General features: G+C 41.2%; 1 protein-coding gene across 3 annotated transcripts in view; it reads right to left on the bottom strand.

The window, feature by feature from the left end:
* The window catches only part of MACROD2 (mono-ADP ribosylhydrolase 2), a 1236456-nt gene that overhangs the window by 80599 nt on the left and 1141362 nt on the right, over positions 1 to 14495 (bottom strand). Inside the window, exons 14-16 of one of the 3 annotated variants that reach the window (XM_073003438.2) lie at positions 12781 to 12858; positions 12002 to 12076; positions 11280 to 11375 (exon numbers count right to left, since the gene is read on the bottom strand). In XM_073003438.2, the coding sequence (XP_072859539.1) occupies positions 11280 to 11375; positions 12002 to 12076; positions 12781 to 12858 (249 nt within the window). The remainder of the gene's footprint in view (positions 1 to 11279; positions 11376 to 12001; positions 12077 to 12780; positions 12859 to 14495) is intronic. The other 2 variants (XM_073003446.2, XM_073003448.2) reach the window with 2 other exon arrangements.

Raw genomic sequence — 14495 nt, 5'->3', positions numbered from 1 at the left:
CAACATGAAGGCAGGGAACCTGGCATGTGGGAGATGGCAAAATGAAGTATCCTGGGCAGAGCTAAGAAGGTAGAGAGGGGAGTAATTATACAGAAAGAATATGGAAACGTTACAAAGGGTTCCTTGTCAACATGGTGTAAACCTTACATTTAAACATATTACAGAAATCCATGCCCCACCTAACTGCCAGCAGAAAGAGAGAGAGAGAGACTGAGAGAGAGAGAGAGAGAGAGGACAGTGAGGACAACTCCCTGTTGCCATGGCTGTGACCAGTTGCCCTGCAATCCCTGTTATTTAGAATATTTCTTTATTGCCCAACAGACAACAAAAGTGAAACTATACTATATTAAACAAACCACAGTCAAGCATAATACAGAAATATCTAGTGATTAAAATAAAGTAAACCATATTTGTCATTATCAGCATTTTGAAATGCACATGGAACCGTGACACAAGCTACTATGAATTTTTACTAGCACTGTTTCAGTGCCAAAATTGGGTAATCTTCATTACAATTTGGAAAATCGAATTATTATTCCAACCAGAGGCCGGGGGCCACAGCCAAGCTGCATCCCCTGTCCCTCAGGAAAAAAATTAGCAACACAGGGACACTATTCTTAATTCATACACCAGCCAGAAATGAAGCTATTGCTCAAATGCTTGCTTTCCATTCCGTCTTTCCTTTAATATCATCTCTAGAAGGTTGAAGGCCTGTAGGCAGAGACTACTGTTAGATGTCTAATAACAATAGTAACAAATTCTCTTCCACGGTGTCCTATAAACTTAAAGGATGTTGATACTGTCTTAGAATTCTTTAACACAATTCGCCACACAAGTACAAGATTCGATCTAATTTCTGAGAACAATACTACCCAAAATTACTGCATGCTCATTTTGAGGGGGGGCAGTTACCAAATATCTGATAGTTAATTGACTGAAATATTGGTTTGAAGACTTAACATGGAGTTGCCTTGAAAATCTCAGGTTGTCAAAAAGACTAAAATAGTCCAATATTAAGTGGAACAAATAGTATGTTCTGCTTCTGAAGAAAGCAGTTAAACATTAGAAAATCTTAGTCTGTATTACTGATAAAGTGTTTTCTTTTTTTTTCTTTGTCTCATAGCTCTGTGTGTTCCTTTTGTTTTTCTGCTATCAAAGCAGATGTCCTTAAATGATGATGACAAAATGGAAATGCTTTAGGTTCTTTGATGGTTTCTGTTCTTATTAGCAAAGCTTATAAAAGGCTAAATCCTTCCAGTGAAAGGAATGAGAACAATTAAAATTCAGAACTGAACCTGTACCACCTGCTCTTTGAAGAGCCTCTGTGTGTATAATGCATACAGGGGGGAAATGAACACAAGCTAGCACCCCTTCTGTTTTAGAAAGATTCACTGCATTATTCTTTCCTGCAGGCTTATATCTAATGTCTCGAACAGATGCAATAACCAGACCACCCAGCTGAAGTACAATCCAATTGATGGTAACTCCTGCTGAGCTGCTGTACATTTACTGACCCAGCAGCAATGAATAGTTATTTGTACAGTGATGAAACAGCAGTTTTCTGCCATTGATTCTGATATTGATACTAGCACACACTTGCTGATACATCACCAAAGCCCCTCTGCATCCTGACACACCACTATTAATGAAATGGTTCTTCTGCAAAACTGTACAACATGTGACAAGTGCACTGCAAACTGAAAAGCTGGCGGCTGCTGATTGTCTTTTCTGGGACATCTAGAAAGCAGCTCCAAAATCAATGTAATTGGCAGAACTGACACGTTTGATACATATCAAAGTCAACCACAAGCTGTCTTTAAAAAGCAAATTGTGCCTCAGAAGCAACATTAGACATACACTTTCTAGTAGGCTAAGTATTCCTATTCTCCTCAATTATACTTACTGTTCGTAGTGCCACTAGTGGGAGAAAAGAATATCAACATCTGTGGAGGGAAACATGAAAGATGGTGTCTTCCCTGCCACACTTTCTCTGTGATGGTACAATTGATGGGTAATGCATATTGTTTTGAAAACACGATTGCAGTGTGGTCTAGTTGTCTTCCTAGCTTCCCCATCTGTTGAATGCCATTTGCACCGATGGAAGAAACCCTGTCAGACAGTGCAGGAGGAAGCCTGGTCCTTTCCCATGCAATGGCTGGAATGAGACACACGCCCCATTAGACTTCCACAGAGTTTGTGCCCCAAACTCTGATCAGTGGGGCTTCACAGCCTTTTGCAGCAGATGCTGAGAGTACACAGAAGCTGTGCGGAAGGCACCACTTCCTGAATCAGCCTTCTATCAGCACCAACACCCAAATGGAACTGGGTATATGGTTTTATTTGCATGTGTTCTTTTTTTTTTTTAATCAAATCTAGTTTTTCCAAAGTGTTATGATGTCCACTCCCTGGCAGAAAAGAGAGAACAGCAAGAAGAAACTCTTTTGTGTTACAGAACCTTATGTGGCACATGTGACAAATCTGAGCAAGTGATCAACAAACAACAAAAGGAAAACAGGAGAAAAACAAAACAAAATAAAGATAAAAGCCAGAACCCAACTGTGGCAACCACCCACATCACTCATGCTATGCATATTTATGAGCTGATTTGCATAAACCTATGAGAGGGCTGGAGAGGCGGAGTCAGCAGCTACATGAGGCTTGGCTGGAGAAGGAGGAGTCAGATAAGGCTGGTTAGTCAGAGAGATAGAGCTGGTTAGGAAAATAGGTAGAGAGGGTGGTAATGAACCTGCAAGCGAAAAGAACTATGTACTAAGGGAACTGTTAATGCATTGCTTATGTATACTGAATATCTGAAAAACTTGTGTTATTACTCATTCTGCTTCACTTCAATAAATAAGTTCTGGTTTTGTTTACAAGACAAGTGTTCTGAAATATGTCATTTATATTGTGGATTGAAGTAATCCACTGGTGGCAGCGAGAAGAGAACGTGACGTGCACCTTTGTGAGGGAATAATAAACAGGGGGCATGTGGGTGTTGTGACAAATTGGTGTAAGCTTGTGGGATACGTAGCATTAGTCCTTGGTTTGGTGAAACAAGCAGGGGCCATGAAGGCAAACATCACACCAACCCTTTGGAATCAAGGCCAAGTGAAAAGAACATGACAAATTCATCTCTCAGTCACAGCATCCAGTTATACCAGAGGGGCTTTTTTGAGAGGGTAGAGAGAAAATGAAAAGTATGGAACATTTTTAAAGCTTCTCCCTTTCAGAGAAAGGTTTGTTACTGTAGTTGTTTAGTCGCTGTGTCTGATTCTTTGTGACCCCATGGACCAGAGCACGGCAGGCCCTCCTGTCTTCCACTGCCTCCCGGAGTTTGGTCAAATTCATGTTGGTCGCTTCGATGACACTCTCCCACCATCTCGTCCTCTGTCGTCCCCTTCTCTTGCCCTCATACTTTCTCAACATGAGGGACTTTTCCAGGGAGTCTTCTCTTCTCATGAGAGAGAAAGATTTACAGGGCAGTAAATACATATCTTTTGTCTTTATTGAAACCTCAAAAATCTAACTGCCATTCAAATCCTCAATTTTGCTTGGCAAGGCATGTCAACTTTTACAAAGAATGTATAAACAAGAATGGAGAAAACACCGTATTTGGCAGATCTACAGAAAGAAAACTTACAAAAAATAGTTGGGGTGGCTTCCATAGAAGATCGTAATGTTCAAAAGGTTATATGCACCAACCCAGTCACGATGTACAGTACATCCTCCTTTGTTTTGTTCCATTCAGTTTTGTCTATATTTATGCTTTTGAAAGCTAATGAAGAAGAACAACTTGACATTATAATGGCAGTGGAAGAATTTTTCAAACCACCACATAGAATGTGGCAAAATGTGAAATGAAGAGAAACGCAGCATATGAACATTTTGATGAGGTACCTTCCACCAGAGCCAACATGGACTGGCTGGGCTTTGAAAATGCTGGATGGTCACATTACTCCGCTAATAACAAAATGTGCTTACAAAGAGGAATTAAACTTTTGCTGAAACAACTGCACTGTCTCTTAATATATGACTAGGCCAGATTCAATATGATGTCATAATTTGGATCCAAGGAGAGGAGAAAAAACTCCTACCATGGGGGCTCATTGCCCCCCCTTGCCCCAGAGCAAGGTGATACTTAGTGAGGAAACAAAGCTTTTATATCCTCATAATGAGGGCTGACTCCTGCCAACCTAGCAGTTCAAAGCACACAAATGGGAGTAGATAAATAGGTACCACCAGAGTGACAAGGTAACGGTGTTCCGTGTCTAGTCATGTTGGCCATGTGACCATATAAATGGACAAACGCTGGCTCTATGGCTTGGAAATGGAGATGAGCACCGTGTGAGGAAGAGTCAGAGAGTGAGCTGTCCTCTCAAACATCTAGAGTAGAGCAAGCAAGGGAAATACTGAAGTCAGAATGGGAAATAGAAAAAGGACAAGGGAAACAGCAAGAGGCAGAACAAGAAGCAGAGACGTGCGCTGGTGAAAAGAAAGAGATTCACACAGAAGAGATAGGGTTGACATGAGACAGAGGAAGCCGCGAGGAAGAAGGACACTTAGTTCCGTTAGAAACAGCCGAGAGAGGAGAGAAGAGGGGGTTAGGTGCCGTGAGGGAGAGGATCGATGTATTTCTAACCACTGAAGAAAGGGCTGAAACTAAAGAGACCGAGAAAGTAACAGTGTTTAAGGAAAACGTGATAGAGAAACTCGATAAAGGAGTCCAAGTATTTTCTGTGCCAAGGAAAAGAGCTGCAACCAATATTGATGCGGACAAAGAGAAATTAGTCAAGGAGAAAGCAAGACCAGGTTTGAGCCCTGAAGAATGGATGGTCCTGGTTCATCCCAAGGGCAGGGGTCCGGAACAGATGATACACCATCTAGATCCAGCCATGGAGAAAGAGAAGCTGGTAGAGGGAGAAAGGGCCCACCACCCTTGTTGCAGGACCCTGTGTGCGGTTCACAGCGGACACCTGAGATTACCAACCAAACAGGAGAAGGCAGCAAAAACATATTATTAAAAGACATTAACAATGAAAAATCCCTCAAGTGGTTCTGGGAATGTTCAGCCCCTCAGTTATCGTTGCACAATTCTATAGAGTTGAATAAGGACGAAACTACAAGTTATGTTAATAAAAGTTCTTTTATTAATAATTCCGAGTTGTCTTTTGTATTGCCAGAAAATGAACAGCCTAAGGTAAATTCTGAACCCGCTTACACACCGCCCCCTAGAGTCAGACAACTGGACTAAATGTCAAGGAGAACCTTTACCTTTAATGAGGGCTGAAGGTGGGGAGAGCGGCCTATAAGTATGGCCCTGCCCTCACCTCCTCCTTTTGAAGGGACAACACAGCCTATGGGTCCAGTGCAAGTCTAGACAACTGCTCTGGGGCTCGAGAGGAGTTTTTGGCCCACTTCATCTGACTGGCGTATTGAACCAAAGGTGAGTGGGAAGTTTTTGCCTATCCCATGCTGGTTGCTCATGGGACACTGAGGGCAGATCAGGAATGGGCCATTTTAAATAGGCCACACTGGTGGGTAGTGTGGAAGGGGAGGATTAGCAGTGAGATCCAAAGAGGCTTCCAGGTGGGTGCCAGCTCATCCAGCATCCTGCCAATGCGGACTATTATATTTGGTTGAGAGGGTGGGGGATGCATGAGGGGCTTGTCATTGCCATCACTTGCCTAAGGCCATGAGGCTGAGAGGGTCACCTGGTGTTCACCGGTTGGAAACGTGCTGTAAGTTCATGGATCTGGGTCTTCAGACTTACCTGTTTTGGAGTAGAAGAGGAGGTCAGGAAGGACCCCAGATCCTGGACCAGGTTTTTGCACTATGGTAGATACCTCTGTAGGAGTCAGGTGATGCAGTTTAAATGTTAATAAAATTGTAAGGTAAAGGTTCCCCTTGACAATTTTTGTCCAGTCGTGTTCAACTCTAGGGGGCGGTGCTCATCCCCGTTTCCAAGCCATAGAGCCAGCGTTTGTCCAAAGACAATCTTCCATGGTCACATGGCCAGTGCGACTTAGACACGGAACGCTGTTTACCTTCCCACCGAGGTGGTCCCTATTTATCTACTCGCATTTGGATGCTTTCCAACCACTAGGTTGGCGGGAGCTGGGACAAGCGACGGGAGCTCACTCCATCACGTGGATCCGATCTTACAACTGAAGATCTACAGACCTTACAGCACAGAGGCTTCTACGGTTTAACCTGCAGCGCCACCACGTCCCCAATAAAATTGTGGCCTTAGTCTAATCCATTATATATGTCTTGTCTCTTTATTCCAGGAATGAGAGGGCAATGTACACCTTGGAAGAGCTACTTTTGGGGACTGTAAGTGGATATAACTGTGCTCCCCCAAGTTAACTTTCCCAAGTTCCATGTCCCTAGACAATCTGCAACAAGATTATCCAAGAGCTTCTTCTAAGTACAGAGATCTCTAGATCAGGGCCTTCTGGTGGTTCCTTCTGATGGTTCAGGTTGTACCATTGCCTGTACATGTGGACTGGATGACAAGCAGAGAGAAGTCCTTTTCAAAGGTAGAACTCTGCCTTAGGAATTTCCTTCCTTTGTAGTAATGGGAGGCTACCTAGATAGTGCTAGAATACCTGCTTTGTGAGTTTTTCCTTTAAATGTTACTACTAGCTTCTGTACTTTAACTTAAGTGTTATTTTAATGAATTCTGTACACCACCTTAAAATTTTTCAATGGAATAAGATATAGAAACATTTGAAATAAATAATTTAAATAATGACAAATTTTGTTCACATTTTTTAGTATCCTGGGGTTCAGTGGAAATCAAATTGTCAGGAGACTGGAATTGGAACATGTAAGAATGAATGCCCTTTCTTGCATTGACTTTAGACTAGATTAACATATGAATGTTGGATAAATAGGGGGAAAACACTGGCTTAAAGTATAATTTTTCTGCTGCTGTTTATCAGTGGTTGGAAACTTCAGTAAGTTAACAATCATGGCAAGGAAGTTTCATACAAAAATAATACATGACAATAAACTCATCTTTTCAAATTAATAAAACTTTTCAGTGAGGCATTTAGCTTGAGATGGTGTTATCATGAAAGGAGAACAGTTATGGAGTTCACTTGTCCATCCTCTGGGAACAGTGAACAGACTCTGAACATGCAGGGTTGTTCAAGATCTTTAGTGAGCACAACAAGAGGTGATCTGCAAGTGCACTCATCCATTCTTCCTGAAGTATGCTTGTCATATTGCTGGCTGACTTAAGAGCTGTCTTTTGGAATGGTGGACTGTGAACACTAAGAAGTACCTTGGGCCAAGTCAGATCACTGGTCTGTCTCATTCTGTACCATCGACAGCAATGGACAACAGATTTTAAGGAAAGAAAGAACCATACGGAGACACGTATAAGCAAACTTCCTTTCTCCATCGCACCTCCTACAACACCTCTCACCTCCAGCCATGGCATACAGAAGTAGGCAAGACTCTGAAAGGCATTTAGGTCTTCTGTTTTGACACACCCACAACCCTACTTAGGATTGCCACATGCTAACTTATTCAACTTATTGTGGTGCTGGAGGAGGCTCTTGAGAGTCCCCTGGACTGCAAGGAGAACAAACTATCCATTCTAAAGGAAATCAACCCTGAAGCTGAGGCTCCAATACTTTGGCCATCTCATGAGAAGAGAAGACTCCCTGGAAAAGATGCTGATGTTGGGAAAGTGTGAAGGTAGGAGGAGAAGGGGACGACAGAGGACGAGATGGTTGGACAGTGTCATCGAAGCAACCAACATGAATTTGACCCAGCTCTGGGAGGCAGTGGAAGACAGGAGGGCCTGGCGTGCTCTGGTCCATGGGGTCACCAAGAGTCGGACACGACTAAATGACTAAACAACAACAACAACAACTTATTCAACAAAGTGAACATTCCAAAACAAATATATATTTATTGAGAATAGATTAAAAGGAAACCTAACACAAAATTCATGTGTTTTAAGCCATATTTTGATATTTAAGCCTTATGAATAAATATTCATGAATATCCATAAATAATTATTCTTGCATCTCTTCTACAATCATACCAGGTATCACAGAAATACTCTTGGCTGCTCATAAAATACGGCTGAAGGCAATCTCAGCAGCCAAATGCTAGGTTCCCTCTTACATTCTTCTTCAAATAGCTCTCAGCAAAAAAGATCCAGTTTGCTGGACATGTTTCACAATCATCCTTACCAGGATGAAATGCCATTCACTGATGACCAGCCAACAGAAGAGTTGCTTTGGTTTGCAATATTTGATTTTACTACCTACTTCAACTGGCTTTAATACAGTGTAGGCCACCACAGACTTTCTGACAGCCCCTCTTTTCCATCAGATCTTATAAAAGAAACATGTGGTCATACCAAACTTTCCTCCTGAAATTGTGCTTGATTGGGTCATCTCTGAAATCCATTGCTGACAATTTCCAATACATGAAACCAACTCCACTATTTCATTCTGACCCACCCAAAAAAGCTTTAAAAATAAGTTTTTGTTATTTTCTATTTCACACATTTGGGAATTCAAGTCATCTAAGATTGTCAACTTCCCTATGACTTCCACCTTTATGGAAGATGCATTTTGGTGAACTAATAGGACACAAGAGCAATGTTTGCAAATTAATGTGATATGTCTTACATGCTGTTTATGGACTCAAATCAGTGGCTTGGGTACTGCAAGACAACCCGCTATGTGATACCAGTATCTCCATCTAGTTGCAACTCTATGTGCCCACTACATGAGCTCTAGAGATTCCTTACAAATGACCCATGAGAACTGAAATGGTATCAAAATGATATAACTACGCAGTGCAGATACAGGCTAGTATAGAAGTTCGCATGGATTTGCTTTTTATGCCATCAGTAAAACCTGAAATATCTTCAGCTAAGAACATTCTGAATCCAATTTGATCCAACATATTTTTCTGCTACACTGATTTTCCAAAAGGCATTACTTTATAGCTTTATCCTGTGAAGCACTCTATAAAGCTCCAAAACAGGTAAAGTCTTTGCCAGCGGTTCAATACAAGGTCCAGTGTGGGAATTTGTGAAACAAGACTTCTCTGTCCTATTACAGCCCTCCACAAAAAAAAAAATTGGCATTTTAACAAAGAAAAAGCATCAGATAAAGTGAAAAGGAGCAAAGTTTCCTCGATGGCCATTCAAATGACTGCCTCTGTGTGCTTGCCACTCAATGCTCTTTTCTCTGTAGCAACATAAACCAGAATTTTTGCTACTGCAGTTTAAGGGGGCACACAGGATCACCTTGCCTCTTGATACAAGTCTCATATTTTTAGAAAGGAACAATGCCAATGCCAAGCAAAAGCTCCTCTGACATTACAGTCCCTCATGGTACATATCTGAATACTAGGTAAAGCAGATGGTGAAATATACTGTAATGCACTCCACTGGGAGAGCTAAATTGATTTTACTAGCTGTAGTAAATACTGTACAGTATTAGAAGGACAAGCACAAAATAAAGAAAGTACATTTCGTTCAACTTGCTTCTGATGAGGCATAAAATAAAATGTAAATAATTTCTGTGCAGGGAAAATTAGCATAATGGTTTTGGCCTTTGCAGCTTGAATGAGCCTATATTTTCTAACTCGGATTTGCAAAGAAAAGTAGCACCATTTACCTAGATTTGCAGGAGGGATTATATCAATTTTATTATCACTGTCAGTAATTAAACACAATGCTGATACCGTCAACATCATGCAGAATAAAGGGAGTGTGATTATTCTCATCTTGGATTTGCAGTTGAAAAAAAGAAAGACAATGGCATGAAGCTGGATATGAGCAGTGAAGAATGTAAGTGCTATTAACCCGAATTTCCAATGCAGAAAAATGTCAATATTACAATCAAGGGTTTGCAATTAAATCAGCATCAGTGGAGCTGACAAAAGAAGTTCATAATTGGGAAGATGTAGTTAGCATTGTCCTGGATTTTCTACAAAGACTATGGCCTGGTTTGAATTTCAAAGCATTTGATTTCTGCCTCTCACAAAGGAGGGCCTTTTTCGAAACAAGCCCTTGTATGTAACTCACAACAAATGGCCTAACAACTACTGAAATTGAGTGGCTGGGCACAATGCAGCCACACGTATAATGTGAAAGCTGGACTTTCTGTAGAGTTTCTTGCACTGAAATCCTTGCCTCAAGTTGTCATCTCAAACGCTCAGCACTTATGCCAAAACATTACCATTTCAGCAAGTCTGAACCCATTTTACAAACACCACTTTCCTTACCTTTATAACCTCTTCTAAACAGCACTTTCAATTCAAGTATAACATGTCAGTCACCTGGTATCTCCCCACAACAGCCACCACTCTAGCAGATCCTACATGCAGTCTGAACCGGAGTAACTCAAGCAATCAACTTAGACCAAACCTACTCAACAAGGTACAGAAAGCTTAGCATTGTCACAGGATAACCACCTATCAAGGACAATGTCAGAATCAAGACTGGTATCATTGCATATCCCATCCCTAAGGCTAGTGTTGGCAACAAAAGGCCCTCATTATTGCTGCAAATTGCTGTCCAAGGAGGTCAACTCCTTAGTGTAATAAGGAGGAGAAGTCCCCTGTTTGGGCTATAGGCCACTCAGCTGGCAAGAGAGAGTCTTCTTCCTTTAGTTACAGTCAAAGACTGGGAAACAGAACTATTCAGAGAATCCTTTGGGGACAATCTCCCCAAACAGCTGGGACACTGGAGGAAGGGGGAGAGGAATCATGCAGTTTTATAGTGTGTTCTGGAAATTGTTTTGCTGCCTGTTTTAGGATACAATTTATGTTTGGGATAGTTTATTGTAATATTATTATATTATGTATGTTTAATTTGTTGTACATGATCCAGAATAGTAATTTGCTGGATGGGTGGCATATAAATTGAATAAATAAATAAATAATAAATAAAGTTACTCTTTTAAAAAAAAACACTGTTCTCACAATGCCCTTGATGATATCGCTGGTGGCCATGCTAGCAGTAAGATTATGGGAGCTGCGGTGCAAAAAAGTAACTATATGGTTGCAGGTCAGATGACTACCCACTACATTTTGATACCACCTGGGAAAGTGAGTTTCTCAAAATAAAATTTAAGATTCTTAATGGTTTGTTTCACTCCCAACTAAGTTAACAACAGAAATGAAGTGAAACAAGTTATTCTTATCAACATGATTTTCAAGGAAAACACTGATTTTTACAAAGCTGATATCTTACTGCGCTTTATGCATATGCTGGTTATTCTTTTTTTATGTTGCCTTACCCTTTTCTTCTCCTTTGTTCTCCTGATTAGTTGCATCTACTTCAGGAATGTGTGCTTTCTCTTCTTTTGTGGTCTCCTCTTGAGTTGTCAAAGATTCTGAAAAGAAAAGAAGATTACACAGAACATGAGAGTATGCATAGCTTAATGTAATAAAGTCGATGCCCATGATCCAAAATGGTACAGAACTCCACCACACAATCCTCATACACATTGGTCTGGCTCCACTCACAGGAGGCACAATGAGGAATTGAGCTCCCAACCTCTGGCTCTGCATCCAGTTACTGAGAATAAGTTTCACACAAATTGAGCAGGGCTTATATTTCAGCAGACGTGTACGGTTTTGCAGTATAAGGAAACTTAAGCTCCTTGTAATGTCTTTAATATCATTGTTTAAATGGGCTGAGAAACATTTGAGTAACTGCTCAGATATGAAGTAGACTGCCTAATTAACTGAAATATGATATGGCCAATTGTGTAGCAGCACCAAGAAGAAGAAAAATCTACAAGTTTAGCAATAATACAATTTTCAAGCTGGTCATTTTAAGAAATGGGTGTAATCTAGGATCCCGACATGCTTATTTCCTATGCTTGTTCTGGACCTAGAACCTGCTATAGTAAAATAGCTAAATGGCTATAATATGACCAGATTGATAACCAGTATAATATGGTCTGATTGAGAAGTCTCTGCATCTATGTCTCATTCATAAAGTAGAGAAAAATACCTTCTGTTTCCATGTAGGAGACTTGAGAATCTGTCTGAGTGTTCATCTCAGCCTCTGTAGAATCATCTGGGAGCCCTTTCAATACCAAACATTGGAAGATCATGTCAACATGATAATAATGTCCACAACAGTAGGGCTCCCATATCCGCAGGATTGGTATCCACAGTTTCACTTATCTGCGGTTTCTCAAAACCCTATATGCAACATACAAGGATGCCCCCTTGTGCCCTTTGTTCTGCCCCCTTGTATGTTATATAAAGGATTTCCTTGTATCAGTGGTTTTAGGCATCCATGATACATCATGAAACCGATCCCCTATGGATACAGGGTTCCTGCCATACATTTCTAAGACGACCATAACAATAAAGATAAGTAACCTGTTATTGAAATATAAGCAAAATATTTCACCAGCGTGTGCCTTCTCTTAAACAGGAATTGATGCTCATTTAAAGAAAAGATAAAGAAAGCAAGAACTGCAAGATTTGTTTTCTTTGCCTCAAGACTCAACAAAGTTACAGTATGACCTTGGATCAATATTAGCATAACAAGTTAGCTTGAAAGGTCTGTTTATTTTCTGCTTACATTCAAGATTTGTGCTACTCAGACTGAATGGCTTGCAACTGCTGTTCAACGAAGGTTATTGATGCTTCCCTCAGAAATGTAATAAAAAAAGTTGACTTGCTATGTGAAGAAAAAGTTGGGTTTTATAACTAACAGAACTTATGGTCTCCTCTGATTAATTACTAAGATTCCACAGAGAATTATGATGGAAAACATACCATCAGCTTGCTCTTGTTCACAGATTGCACGAGGCTTTGGATTAGGCTGTTGCGTAGCTTTGGACTCTTGAGAAGATTCTAATACAAAAACAAAATTAAACTGAAGTGGTGTCTCTGCAGATTTACTACTGAATAATCTTTACATAGTGTTTCTGATAAGTCCAAAGGTGTTTAAATATGATGCATTCAAAAATGAAAGATACTCATATTATGCTAAACCACAGTTAATGCTATTTCCCAATGTTTAAAGAAATCCTGAAATGTTAAAAGTATAAACATGCTTGCATTCACATACAAATGTATTCTATCTATTTTTAATATCAAAAGGAGTTCGTAACATTCTGCTCCATTTCCTCAGTATTCTGTTACGCTAAAGAAGCAAACCCAGAAGAGAGCGATGCAGACCTCAGTAGGTTTGATGGCTAGGATGATCAAGGCAGAGTGCACCTTGAGAGCTGTCTTCAGTTATCCTAGTAATTTCTCAAATGTACCATATTACTCTTGACCAAATAAGCAGATCAATTTACCGTATTTTTTGCTCTATAAGACACACTTCTTCCCCAAAGAAGGGGGGAGTGCCTGCGTCTTATGGACCAAATATTGTAAAACAGCGCTCCCCAGGGCCCAGCGGGGGGATGGCAGGGGGCCTCCAATGGATCCGAGAGTGCCTTCCAGGACCCTTCAAAGGCTCCCCCCGCGGGGCCAGCAGGGGTGAAATTGTGACTTTCCAGGACCCTTCTGAGGCTTTCCAAGTCTCAGAAAGGTCCTGGAAGCTGGCGATTTCACCCCCACTGGCCTCGCAGGGGGGCAGGGGGAGCCTCCAAAGGGTTCGGGAGTGCCTTCTATTTTGGGCAACAGCACTCAATCCCACACTAGGATCTGGTCTTAAACTAGGAGGGTGCAACACTGGATGACAAATTCTCTCACTGACCCTGCTCCACACGTTACTGGGTCCTTTCCCTCCCCACTGGTACTTGTAGACCATTCCTGGGGCATCAACAACTCAAGCTGCTAAGTCTGGGAAAGCAAGCCTGGCCTACTCATAACCACTATCAGAAAGAACAGCCTCAATGACAGACTGAAGAGCTGGGGTACAATGAAGGACTACTACAACCCTTTGACCCTTCCACTGCAATTCAGACTGTGACAGGCTATTACGTGATACAGTAAAATCATAGCCAAGCACCCAGATCAAATAAAAGTGAGCTGTATATGCAAAGTCGTGTCCTGCAAAGGGCAACCTCCTTCTCCTAGTTCAGTATCTGGAACTGTCAATGCAGCGAGCTCTTGCTGGATGGGATCAACAGGCACATCCTTTAGCTGTCACTCAGCACAGTCAAGTCTAACCTAGCTTTTGAGGGAAAGTGAAGGGGCTAAATCCAACCATCTCTCTCATCCTATGATGCCATGACAAAGCAATATCCCAACCTATCTGATTAGAGAGCATGTGCAATCACCTCACATGCACCTTACATACAAACAGCGATCCTTGTCTATAGTTCTCAGTGAATTAACTAAGATCCATAAGCATTCATACTTACTGCTAAGGGGAGAAGGGAGAGAATGGGTTAAACACAGGGCTGCCACAGAAAAGGCAGCCTCATCTGAAGCTCCTCCTCTTCCACTGTGATAAAGCTCATCCATACTCTGCTACTGCATTACTATGCAGTTCCTAGCTCCTACCAGTAGTAGTTAACACTTTATGGAGGAGGGAA

The sequence above is a fragment of the Pogona vitticeps genome, chromosome 1 (assembly GCF_051106095.1).
Source record: "Pogona vitticeps strain Pit_001003342236 chromosome 1, PviZW2.1, whole genome shotgun sequence".
NCBI classification, from domain to species: Eukaryota; Metazoa; Chordata; class Lepidosauria; order Squamata; family Agamidae; genus Pogona; species Pogona vitticeps.
The sequence above is the reverse complement of the archived record's forward strand: the minus strand, read 5'-3'. Positions and strand labels throughout refer to the sequence as shown.